A 13,645-nucleotide genomic window follows, 5' to 3' on the forward strand; every position below is an offset into this window, starting at 1 on the left:
GTCCAAAGAGTAGTATGTGTGCAGCATGGCAGCCTGACTACAATAAAGCTTTGTGACTGATTGCAAAGAAGTAAAGATGGGCTGATTTATCCCATTTCATTGTGAGAATGGGGAGTATTGTAGATGTGCTTTAATGTACTTTCTTCTACTGGCAGTACGCTGTCAGAGTGGTTATGATTGTGTTTAACAGCATTATACAAACCCAATAAATCAGCTGTGAATTACATCAAGTCAATACACAATTATGTGGTGTTCTAATGCATTCGCTGACTCCTTGATCGGATGTGCCCTTTCTCCCACATTTGCATGTTTCCATTGTTTTTTTCCCCGTTAATTTGTATCCCATTAGCTGGTGCCTGGGCAACTGCTGCCTTTCCTTCCTCTTACCAAGCAGTCGCAAACAGCAAAGCAACTGCATCATTTCCGACCATTAGTATTTTATTTTGTTGCAAAACACACACGTTTTATTCACTGTGGGGTGATTTTTTTTTTTTCTTCTTTTTTTTTTTCACTGCACCTGCAAGTACTGTGCTTCTATGGCGGCAGCACATTAATAGCTAAAAGGACCTACTGTATACCATATGTTTCATAATGTCCTAAATATTAAAAGAAGAAAAAGTGTGTGGTAAATTGATTATCATTATTATTATTTATTTATTTTTTTTATAAGGAAGTAGCATCCCTATTTTTCTTCAATTTTTGCCAAATAAATTCATTCATTAAATGAAAAGTAAGTCCTTTCTTCTTCACCCTTGTTCTCACTCCGGGTTGTCACAGCAGATTGCAAGGTGCTCTGCAAGCTGATTTGGCACAGGTTTTATGCCGGATGCCCTACTTACTGCAGCTCCATATTATATAGAGAATTGGAAGGGGGTGGGGGTGTAAGTTGTTGTTGAACACAGCTCACAAAAGTCATTTGCATTAAAACTGTTGATGTCCCTTTTTTTTTTTTTTTTTTTTTTTTTTTTTTTTGCAGGAGTTGCTCAGTGAATGTGCTCTTTGTTTTTGTCTCCACAGGCAGCCATGTGTTACATTCATGTGGCTGCACTAGTTGCAGAGTATTTACACAGGAAAAGTAAGCCCCACACACACACACACACGCACAATATAAGCGACCATTAAAAAAGTGTGCATGCTGTTTTTTTCTCAGAGAATTTGCCTGTTCAGGTGGTTAACATACACTGCCTGCACAGTATGCAAAACACTTGTCGGATCTGTGGGGTAGACATGAAGCTGAAACAAAGCCTGTCCTCACTTTTGTCCCATGCGAAGCATGTTGTCAAAAGAATTTGCAAATTCAAGCCTGTTTTTATCTGTAAGGATTGTAAATGGACAAAGTTGTTTTGTGAGGTGCCTCTGACACGACGATGTAAACACTGTCTCTGCTGTCATGCTGTGTAATGTTTTTGTGTTACCTTGTGAGAAGCAGAGGTTATTTGTTTCCTTTCGGAAAAAACACAAGCAGTTATGCAAAGATGTTGCACAGTTTTACATGAGTAACGAATTTTCTTTTGCACATTTGTCTGAAAGCGTTATTGATCTTCTTGTTGATGTACACGTTTCAGAGCTGTTTCCCAGCGGGCTTGCAGCTTTTAAGAAGATTACCATGAATATCGAAGAGGAAGCAGCCATGAAAGAAGACAGTGGAATGCAAGACGTGTACTACACTGAGGTGTGTGTCTTAAATCAACTTCTTTTCGTGCAAAAGATGCTCTCTGTGGTGTAAGACGGACACACTGACTTACAAAATGATCTCTTTATGAAACTTACAAAGAAAAACTGGGTTGATTCTTGTTTTCATTTTTGTTTCTTTGCCGTTTTAACCTTGCAGGAAGTCTTGGTTGAACACCTCGAGGTCTGCGTGGAGGCCTTGTGGAAAGCCGAACGCTACGAGCTCATCACGCACATCGCTAAGCTAATTATACCCATCTACGAAAAGCGTCATGACTATGTGGTACGGCAGTGGCAACATCTAAAATAGAGGGGCACTCGGAATAATGCATAACTCTGCCAAAGTCAACAGGTTCCTCAACTGTTTTAACCCCAACTCATATTTCAACCTTTGGACCATGTTTGATTTGTTTTGCTGATATCCATGTATTATTTTATAAGGACATTGGTGAGGAAAAAATGCAGTCTTTTGCTCTAATCCTATTGATGAACAAAGCAAAGAACAACATAGGTAATAAAAAAAAAGTGGAGCTTTGTTAAATTTTGCCATTTATCCAAGCTCTCATGCCTTGATACATAAGTCGTCCCAGTTATGAGGTCATTGGTCATTTCTTGATGTGTATCGCCTGCTGCAGAGTGAACACTGAAACTGTTGGTTCAAACATTCACGTGTTCAAACCTACCAAACATTTTCAGTCCCACATGACCATCAGGGGGCAGTGAGATGTGTGTGTGTGTGTGTGTGTGTGTGTGTGTGTGTGTGTGTGTGTGTGTGTGTGTGTGTGTGTGTGTGTGTGTGTGTGTGTGTGTGTGTGTGTGTGTGTGTGTGTGTGTCAGACCAGAAAGTGCAGCAGAGAAGAAGCCCACAGTGTAAACAGTTTTCAGGTTGATAGCATTGCTCTGTATCTTACCTCTCCCAGGGAGTTAATATATAATTCATGATATGTAATCTGGGTTTATTTTATGTTCCTCTTGTGTCACATTGCTGTCATGACCTCAGGCCTCAATCCGGTTGTTAAGCTCTGACGTAACGCGTCACGTGATAAATCTGTTTCTGGATCCCACGACCTCCAAGTCTGCAGTTAAAGTTACGTCTGTTTGATCCTTTTAAGGATCTACAGTTTAAGTTTAGTTTGTGTTTACATTGTGCGCAAACCTCCGTCAACCACATTAGTTTGTTTCTAAGGTAAGAACACTTAATAAAACTTTTTTCTTTTGCTTTATATATTTTATTATACGCAGGTAAAATATACATGTCTGTTTTTTTAATAAAAGAATGTATTTATTACAAAAACAGGACGTTAAAGTGCAAACTTCACTTTCCCCCTGAACGACATGAACAGGAAGCGATCGCGGCTCACAGCAACTCCCATTGAAAATAACGGAGAAACAACCTGAGCTTCTGGCATTTTTACATAAAACAAACGCAATAACAACATCTAAAAACCCAGTTAATATATCCAGGAGAGTTTTAGGCACAGTATGCAAAGAGTTTTATGTTGCGATGTTAATGCTTTTGTCCGTGTGCAGCCTGATCAGAGCGTCTCAGTGCAGTTCTCAATGTTAATGACAGCGCGCCTTTTTTTGTTTGGACCCGGAAGTTGGAAATCACACGAAGCGCTACGTCACACTTAACCGGATAGGCATAAGCTAATGCTGGCAGTCAAACTAGGGTCAGATGTCCTCCTTTGTGCCACAAATTGAGATGGTTTCCGGCTTTATCGACAGTACAGCTTCAGTTTTGAAATGTGTGTTTTAAAAATGCATGTTTCAAAGACGCATTTCAAAACTGAAGCAGGACTGTCGATAACAACGCCGGAAAACATATCAATTTGTGGCACAAAGGAGGGCAGGTCAACGCTAACATATTTCGTATAATTTGCAAGTGAAATGTTTATACTTCATTTGAAGTCATTTTATTTTTCCAGAAACTAAGCCATCTCTACAACACCCTGCACAGAGCCTACAACAAGATAATGGAGGTGATCCAAACGGGGCGCAGGTTGCTCGGCACCTATTTCAGGGTGGCTTTCTACGGCCAGGTGAGGCCTACTTCTAATTTTGGTTAATATAAAGCATAGCAGCTGCAAAAGGGCTGGTAAACGCATCAAAGGGTGCTTAACCATCCTATAGAAAAAAAAAAAAACAAGTTCAAGCTCAGTGGTGCCTGTCAAAAAGTGCTTAAAAACAAAAACACAGTATTCCTCGAATGATGTCAAACGTAATATGATCCAGTCTGTGCCATTTCCGCATTATTTCAACAATGTTAGCATACCATTTCCTCAAAAGTCAAGACAGTTGTCAAGAATAGTCTATGTTGGGGAGGTTGAGATCAGATTTTCTCCTTCCTGATCAGAGTAATTTAACATTGTTTGTCTATTGTAATTCCTGATCCAACCCCATCTGAGATCTTATGTTTGCACACTGCAAGTATACATTAACGTCAGTCCGGTGTATGTGCTTGATAATTAAACAGCTCTGCCATGCATTTAAGAAATGCCTCAATATTTTCATTTTATTTTTTCTTTTTAAACAACAAAGTAAGCAGAATTTATATCTATCTATCTATTAATCGATTGGTAGATACATACATGCAGCTGTTGGCACAGCTAACCGAAAAGTTAGCTTTGATAACCATTTAACCACAAACTGAAAAGTTATCTTTTATAACGCTAAACCGGTAAAAAATTTCGCAAAAGTTACTGCTAACTTTTAGTATTGACTTGGTCGCGACCACATCGGATTACACTGTCGGCTAGGGGCTGCTGGGTAAATTGAAAGGCGATCGCAAACACAAACCGATACATGAAAAATAAATAAATAAAAAATAAAACCCCAAACACTGTCATCATCTTCATCAAAAGCAGTAAACCGCAGTATTAGAAGTCACAGTTTGTCTCTATATTCTATGTTTATAAACCGTTAACAGAGCTATGGCTCACCTGTATTGCTTTCCCAAACATAAAACAAATGCACAAAAAATAATAAAAATACTGACTTTTGAGCTGCTTACATGCCATTTTTGTCCACAGTGTAACTTCTTGACTTCTTACCAGCGCTTGTGTCCTTTGACCTGTGAACCGGAAGTGTTAGCTAGCTCTCTGCATTCATAAACAGGAACTAACCTATGATTTTTAGGGTTTACAAATGTTTTTGACCGTTAAATTTACTCACTTTACCAGCAACAAAAAAAAAGTTAGAGGAACAAAATTTAGTGGAAGCTAATTGGTCCACTAATGAAACCATTAGCTTCACGGATTAGTGGTTAGACATACTCTCACAAGCACCACTAGCTTAGCTTATAGCAAGCTAAAAGTGGACGCGCTTGTTTTGGCCCAACAACTATACAGTTTTTGTATATTCTGTGTTTGTACGCTCGCGGCCATTGTGCTTGATGAATTCCTGCGCAAAAAGTAGTTCCCAAACAGTGTTGTATTTGCGATGATGGTGCGTTTTCATGGGTAACAAAAACATACGGAGTGTATTTGGCACAACAACTTCTGTATCTCGTGTATTTTTACGCTTAAATGATCGTAAGTTGATACTCGCACTCATCCAGCAGCATCTTCTCATGTTGGCAAATTCAGCACTGGGTCAGGCGAAAGTCATCCGGCCAGCTGTCCCACAATGCCAAAATAGCAGAGATGTCGCTCCATGCTGAGCAGGTTAGCGGATTAGCGGTGATCACCACTGTATATATGACTCAATCAGTCAAAAAAAAAAAGAAGATGATTTCTGTAATCTGACTGGGACGTCCAGGAGTCACTGTAGTTTACATAGTTACTGTAGACCACACTGACAAAGAAATGGTGTTTTTTAATATTAGTCCGGCGGCTAAGGGACAAATTTTGGGGGAATCATGCACTTTTTTAAAAAAGCGCCAAAACTTTATCAGAGGTACCTTATAGTGTCCTGAAGTATATAAGATCGGGAGACATTGAATCCATAAACGTCTACACTCTGAAAACTTGGGCTTAAGAGAATAACCATTTTCAGCCTTCTACAGCATATAATTCATGACAAACTCTTATCCAAATGTCTACTTAAGTTTATAATATAAACTTGAAGGTTATGAAAAATGTATTAAGGCTAAGTAGGGATGCTTTGAATGTGCTTCAGTGTGCTTACCCTCTTAGAAAAAGCGTTAATCTAGGGAAAGTGACTAAATATTGTATAACTCATTGTGAATATCAATATACCTATGCAATATAGCTGTTTGTGAACATAGGGCAAAGAAAAGATGCTACTCATGCACTCTAACATATTTACACTCTAAAATAACAACAGTGTTTGAACGGAAAGAAATGCTTTTTTATTAATTACAAGAAATCAGTTTTGTTTTTATGGCCATAACCATTTAGTTTACAATTTAAAACACTCAGTTTACCTTAAGCTATATCTTCCATAACATAAAATCATGACTCTATATTTAATTTACTTAAAGTGACTGAAAGCTGTTTTCATGCATAGAAAAAGAAAGTATGCTACAAATGCACTTAAACATAGTTTACACTCTTAAAAAATAATGGTAAATTAATGTTACAATTTAACCTCTTTCCATTTTGAAACATACCACCCTGCTAATGTATAAGGATCTACGACGACGTATGACGCTGCACGACGGACGATACATGATCACATAAGCTCAGTAAAGCTTTGCACTAGTTGCAGTAGGCATTCTCGACAGCTTAACAATGTCCAATCTTGATCACTGGCCCCCTACATAATAACCATATGATTGTATTGTCATATGAATAGCAGAATATACACTGTATTATAACCATGCAAACACCCTTTTAAAAAAAGCAGGATACAGGGCTAAAATGAAATGTCTCCCGCTTTGACATGACTTAATATAACCTAAAGAGTCCCTGGACAAAGTTTGGCACTTTTGTAAAAAAGTGCACGATTCTATCCCTTAACTGCTGGACTATATATATATATATATATATATATATATATATATATATATACATATATATATATATATATATATACATATATATATATATATATATATACATATATACATATATATATATATATATAATTTTTTTTTTTCTCTTGAGCTCCCTGGTTTTCAACATGTGAATCCTCAGTGTAAAGTGCGTGAACATGCATTTCACACAGGGTTTCTTCGAGGACGAGGACGGGAAGGAGTACATTTACAAGGAGCCCAAACTCACTGGCCTCTCGGAAATCTCTCAGCGACTGCTTGCGCTCTACGGGGAAAAGTTTGGGGTCGAAAATGTCAAGATAATTCAAGATTCCAATAAGGTACAGAAAATGTAAATTTAGCTGGCTTTAAATGATGAGCTGCTGGTCAAGAAACTGTGATTTGAAACCAGAGGGAATTCTCAGGAGACACCTTAAATTTGTTTTATTTATTTTGTGCTGAGTGCAGAAAACTTTAACTTTGTGGTCTCTTCTTTGAAGTCATTGAGCCATAGCTCATATCAGCAGTTATTTTTTTTGTGCGGTCGATGTGTATGCAATATCTGAAGATGTGTTGCATCAAGGTCAAACTTGCTACACAAAGTCATCTCAGCAAAACCTCGGACATGTTTGATATTGAGCACAATTTGATTCTTATTTTGGCCACCAGGTGGCATAGTCTCTGAAAATCTTGTATTGCAACAACATGATGACAACCTGGTGTTGTCAACATGAATCCTTGTACACAACGAAGACCTTGGACACGTTTGTTAGCCACAGCTTCATTCCAGTTGCCTTCACAGCGAGGTTGAATCTTCACTATCGTGTATAGTAACTATTTTTTTATTAATTTGTCTCACGGACCTCGTAGGTCAACTCCAAAGACTTGGACGCCAAGTTGGCCTACATCCAGGTGACGTTTGTCAAACCGTACTTCGAGGAGAAGGAGGCGCCGGAGAAGAAGACTGATTTTGAGAAATGCCACAACATCAACCGTTTTGTGTTTGAGACGCCGTACACGCTGTCGGGCAAAAAACACGGTGGGGTGGAGGAGCAGTGCAAGAGGAGGACTGTGCTCACAAGTACGCAAACCGCACCAGTACATGTGACATTGTGTGAATGAGGAGAATGTTTTTGTAAACAAAAGGACAATGGCTTACAAACAATGGTGCTTAATATCTGTTCCTAGGCCTTGCTAAAGCACATCTCACTGACGCAAGGAACTGAATGCTTATCTGTTCATCTCATACTTCAGGCCATTGCTTGTGTTCTGCACAGAACCTTAAGGCTTTTCTTGGGGTGTTTCCAACAACAACTAATCATATTTTTATTTATATAAAAAGCAGGAAATGTATCATCAAACAGGACATTGAGCTCATTTCCCTTAACTTCAGTTTAATTTTATCCAGGTCTGTTATGATTATTAATTGTTCCAAGTGTGGAAAACATTGGACATTTTAATAACAAGTCTCCCACAACTTCAAACTTCTTGAGCACAATCTAGTATTTTAATCTGTTTCCAACAGTTTTATCATTGGGTTTATGAAAACGTTAAATAAAGTCATCTTACTTGGTTCAGCACATTTTAATCTTCTTTTGAATAAAATGTGACACCAATCAAGCGATGTCCATTTATAAATACTTGGTAGTAGTACTCGTTGGCATGAAGATGCCAAGGGCTGTGGTAGTTGGGTAGAGTAAACATAGCATCAATGTGGTCACCTTGTTTAGGATAGAATTGCCTTAAAAACATCATCAATTCTCTGGCTGTTGCAAATCCCATCTTTGACTCCAGTGACCTTGAGCTTCATCGGCGCAGTCCTGGAATCTACCTACATACGTTTGCCAAGTTTGGTCCAAATTGGGTTAATGTGATACCTTGACTACAGTGACATTGACTTTTGCCAAAATGAACTCCTTAAGGGCAATTCTGGAGTCAGCCTTCATTCATATACATCCAAATTTAGTCATAATTTGCCAAAGGACCTGGTTGGAGGAAGGCATCAAATGAACGGACATGACCTTGACCTTATGGATTGACCTTAGGCTGATTTTTGCGAAGGTAATTCAAGAATCCACCTATATATGTCAAGTTAGGTCCAAATTAGAGTCACAATCAAATTACTTGATTTCCACTTCAGTGACCTTGAGCTTTGCCAAAATTAACAATTTAAGATCAGTTCTGTGGTCAGTCTTCATCTACATACCACAAAGTTTCGTAGAAACTGGCCAACGGGCCTGGTAGGAGTAGGCCAATGTATTGGTTTGATGCCAGTGATTGACCTTTGGCTAACCCTACCAACATATGTCAAGTTTCGTCCAATTTCTTCAATATCAAGGACTTTGACCTTTGCCAGAATGAAGCATTTAAGGCATTGACATACAAAGTTTGGTCGAAATTGGCCAAAGGACTTGCCAGGATTAGGCCTTCAGACACAATTACCTTGACCCCAGTGATAGACGTCTTGCAAATTTGGTCTCACTTGAGCAATTCCAGGGTCCACTGTGCCAAGGTTACATTTGGCAGATTTTGCCTCAGCCAGGGTATTCTGGAACCCACTGACATATATATATGTGCCATGTTTGACTGGTTGAGTAGCTGCCGCAGTCATCTCACTGCATGAAGTGGCTGATTGACTGGTTGCTGGTGCTTGTTCTGCAGCTGCCAACACCTTCCCTTATGTGAAGAAGCGTGTGGAGGTAGTGGGCGAGAAGCAGCTGGAGCTGAAGCCGGTGGATGTGGCTATCGACGAGATGAAGGCGCGCACGTCCGAGTTGACCAAGCTCTGTTCCAGCCAGGAGGTGGACATGATCCAGCTGCAACTTAAACTGCAGGGCTGCGTTTCTGTGCAGGTATTAAATTAAATTAAAAGCACCGTTTGCATGCTAAATTATGTCCTATGTTCAGTTGGACAAGTGCATGGAAAAAAGTGAAGTAAATGTTCGTTAAAATATGGAATGTAGACTCTTGTTTGTGTTACTGCCTTCTGCTTATTGTCTTGCATCGTGGATAAGCTTGTATAAAACCTTCAGGAATGCTGTCTGTGCAGGTGAACGCAGGCCCCATGGCTTATGCCAGAGCATTTTTGGGTGACAATAAATCTAACCAGTCTGCCAACAAGAAAGTGAAGGATCTGAAGGACATTTTCAGGTACTTTTTGCTCCTGGGTGAAGTATTTCCGATCTGGTTTGATACAGTTGAAGCCCTGTTTCATTTTGTCTATCAAAACACGGCACATTCTGGAGGTGGTTGTGTGTGTCTTGGATAGGCGTTCCTGATAAGGCATGATGGAAAATGTTTGCCACCACAGTCGTTTTGAAAACAGTCTTGAATTGTTGTGGGCACTTTACAAATACTGTCATCCTGCAGTCTTACTTTATCTTGGTGTCACCTTGAAGGCAATCCTGGCCAATGTTATCCTGTGTATCAGCAAAGCAGTGACAGCAGAGTGTGTGCGCGCATGTGAACAAGATAACTCAAAAATGGCTCGATGGATTTTCTTCAAACTTAGTGGGACTATGACTTGGACAGTTATCTAGAGGTGATTAGATTTTGGAGTAGTTTAGTCAAAGGCCAAGGAAAATATGGTTTGAAAACACCTCTTTTTTGTGTTTGTGTGTGTGTATCTCAGCAACCAAGAAGCTTAGATGAATTATCTAAAGCATATGTTGATCAGAAAAAATATTTGTGATTTAATTTGTGTGAGCAATTTCAGAATGAAGTCACTTTATGAAATGTTTGGAGTTGGGTAAAAATGATGTATACATTTTTTTTTCTTTGTCTTTATTATGTGATCTTGTAAGTACTCCTTTAATGAACTGGGTCATTATATTTTGAATCATTTCAGATGCTTTGTCCAGGCTTGCAGCATGGCTCTGGATGTAAATGAACGACTGATCAAAGAAGATCAGTTTGAGTACCACGAGGGCCTGAAGGCCAACTTCAAGGAAATGGTGAAGGAGCTTTCTGACATCATCCATGAGCAGGTAATGTTGCTTTTCTAAGCTAAACCTTCCAGAGGAATGACTTGAGCAAGTATTGACAATTGTGTTTCCCAGCAGACACGCCCTCTTTTGTGGATGCACAACGTACAATACAAACGCTGCACTGAGAGGACGTCTGACTCAAGTCTCCAGTGTGAATTATTCCAAATCTATTCCTAGACTCAGAGCTATAGCAACTATTTTCACTTTATTTTTAAATTTTTAACCATAAGTAAAATTTAAGTCAGAACTAACATTTAATTCACCCCCACCCCATGGACTATGTGTGAACAAATGTTAAGCATTTAAAAAACAAAGAAGCTGCACAAATCGAAAACAAACATCTGTAATTTTTAATTTGTCTCTTACTGACATGTCAATAAAGAAAAACTATAAAAAAAAACACATTTATGTAGGAAGCACGCTTAAGACTTTTGCACAACACTGCAGGTGAGAGCGATTATAATTAAAATTTTTAGTCCAGGTGGTGAAATTCTGCCAGTTTCCTTAATTTGATGCAATAAACAATTAAATGCATGATTTATAATCCTGAGCAAATAGTATACAAATAATGAATGTTTGAGTGTAATGGTAATAATGAACATATGTCAAATGTCATAGAATCTAATGGACGTCAACATTAACTGTTATTTGGCAGACCAAACACTCAACACAGTCACAGTTTATTAATCCTATTAGCTCAACCAATAATTTGCATGAATTTTTACCAAAATTGGAGCAACTGTAATTGTTGACCCCTGTACAAACTGAAACTGACCTTTGTCACCATTCTTGCTGTTTTTACCCCATAAACTCCATAACATTCAGTCAAAGATAGTCCAAACTATACCTTTTTGAAATCTTTTTGATCAGACAAATAATATGGAATACCTTTCAATATATCTGGAGGATTTTTAATTTTCTTTTTTCTACCTGCGTAAAATTGTTTAACACACATCTAACATGCAGCAAAACTGTCACCTATGAGTTGAGGTGCAAAATTGCTGCAGGTTGAATCATCACCTCAGGTTATCTCTCCTTTTTTCCCCAAAATGTGACATTGTTTGAAACTAGTCTAACTTGTCTGACTTTTTCCTCTCCGCTGCGCTGGTCTTTAGCTTTAAGGAGAAGCAGGTAATATGGTCAAACCCCTTTTTTTATGTGTGTGTGTGTGTGTGTGTGTGTTTTCATTTTCTCCACATTCTCCTGTTTTTAGTCATGCATGTTATCATTTGTATGCTGACATCGTTTAAATGCACAAATGTACTTTTGATCCACACGATTCAAAAATTGATTAAATTCGAACAACCTGAAGGAAAAGTCAGGCGGTAAAGAAATGCAGCGACAAGGGAACATGTACAGGTTTGTCCAACAGACGCACAATAAGAGTCTGTATCCAAAATCAACAAACCTTAACCAACGTGTTTGATTGCTCCAAGAAGGTGAACAGGCTTTTTTGTTTGTTTGTTTTTTTGGCCATTGGAGGCGAGGGTGGAACTAAAAAACAACTCTATGAAATGTGTTTGTTAAGGCTCCACACATATTTCACAAGTCTCAACGACAAAAAACTCAAACATCTCTGGAATGTTTCTGTGACTCAAACAGCTCCATACGTTTTTAAACCGTCTTGTAAGATAAGGAATTGAATCTGGGGGGGCCAAGTGCAATTGGGCACAGCTGGCCTCAATCTGTGCACCTTATCATCGAGAGGCTACTCAAATAATACAGACGAAATAAGCACCTAAATTTAAATTACTTACTACACACGTGTTAATATACAACACACAACACAACAGCGGCAGTTGTTTCCTGTTGGTGTGATTTTCAGCAAAGAAAGAACCTGAACCGAGACGCTTGACGGCATGTTTGAGGCCTTATCGAAATGCTGTTTTACTAAATTGTAGTATCGCCATATATATGACGGATTGGGCTGGGTTTTGGTAAAACAGTTTAGAATCAGGCGGGTTGCGTGTGTCGGCCTCTTGCTTCACTGCTGCAAACCAAATGCTTTGCATGTGTTATTGTTTTTGGCGACATTCCTGGAATTGACACGTCCACAAAGATTAATCAAGTCATGAGCAACTGTGAAGTGGCTATAAAGTAATCCAGTGTTACTATGATCTCTGCCGGCAAAGTCAGATGAGGATATGTTTTCACTCTTGTTTGTCAGATTGTTTGTGAACACCCTGGAGCCTGCAATTTTTCATTTAATAATATTGACTTGGATTTGTGAAGCGCTTTTGAAGACACCCAAAGCGCTTTACAAGTTGCATTATTCATTCACTCACATATTCACACACACTGATCGTGGTAAGATACTAGTGGGGCAAACTAACGGAAGTGTGGCTGCCATTCTGCGCGTAGGGCCCCTCTGACCACCACCTCATTCATACACAGGCAAGGTGGGTTAAGTGTCTTGCCCAAGGACACAACGGCAATTAGCAGATTTTTGACTGACTGGGAGCTGGATTCAAACCGCCGACATCTTCGGTCATAAGACGGCTCGTTCTACCAACTGAGCTATTGCCGATCAGTTGTGAAATTTTTACTGATATTCATATCCTCATAAACAAGAACTGATTCAATTTTCAAGGTCATAGGTCAAACTCAGGAAAGATCTTGGAAAATTGGAAAAATCTCCATCTTTAACATTGGAACAAATTTTCAAAAAATCATAACTCTGTCAAAAAATATGAAATTCCTTTCATGTTTGAGAGCGTTATGTAGGATGGTATGCTTTATCGACTGACAGTTTGATCCGGATCTGATCCATATTGCAGATTTAGCAGATACTTGATATTAACATTGAAAAGCCCTTCTGATCTATAATTTGCATTCTATTTTAGTTTATGAAAAGCCACTTGTAACAGGAAGTTTGACCCTAAAGGTTTTTTCCAAGGTAAAAATTTGTGGAATAGGAAACTAGTGTTGGCGAAGGCTTGCGTTCTACGAGCGCGGTGCATTAGCCTGTACAAAATAGGTCATCCTATAATTTAAGAAACATTTGTTTGATTGTTTGTTTGTTCCACTATTCCTTCAAGGTACTTTGACCAAT

At 38.8% G+C, this 13,645-nt stretch overlaps 1 protein-coding gene across 4 annotated transcripts in view; it reads left to right on the top strand.

Annotated features, from left to right (window-relative positions):
- The window catches only part of dock11 (dedicator of cytokinesis 11), a 91,811-nt gene that overhangs the window by 73,652 nt on the left and 4,514 nt on the right, over positions 1-13,645 (top strand). For 3 of the 4 annotated variants that reach the window (XM_034165116.1, XM_034165118.1, XM_034165117.1), the window contains 9 exons: positions 1,018-1,075; positions 1,566-1,672; positions 1,832-1,954; positions 3,600-3,713; positions 6,802-6,948; positions 7,478-7,688; positions 9,269-9,459; positions 9,657-9,757; positions 10,455-10,593. In XM_034165116.1, coding sequence (XP_034021007.1) covers positions 1,018-1,075; positions 1,566-1,672; positions 1,832-1,954; positions 3,600-3,713; positions 6,802-6,948; positions 7,478-7,688; positions 9,269-9,459; positions 9,657-9,757; positions 10,455-10,593 — 1,191 coding nt within the window. Of the gene's footprint in view, positions 1-1,017; positions 1,076-1,565; positions 1,673-1,831; positions 1,955-3,599; positions 3,714-6,801; positions 6,949-7,477; positions 7,689-9,268; positions 9,460-9,656; positions 9,758-10,454; positions 10,594-11,708; positions 11,725-13,645 lie in introns of all 4 variants that reach the window. The other variant, XM_034165119.1, reaches the window with a different exon arrangement.

This window comes from Thalassophryne amazonica, chromosome 23, assembly GCF_902500255.1.
Source record: "Thalassophryne amazonica chromosome 23, fThaAma1.1, whole genome shotgun sequence".
NCBI lineage: Eukaryota > Metazoa > Chordata > Actinopteri > Batrachoidiformes > Batrachoididae > Thalassophryne > Thalassophryne amazonica.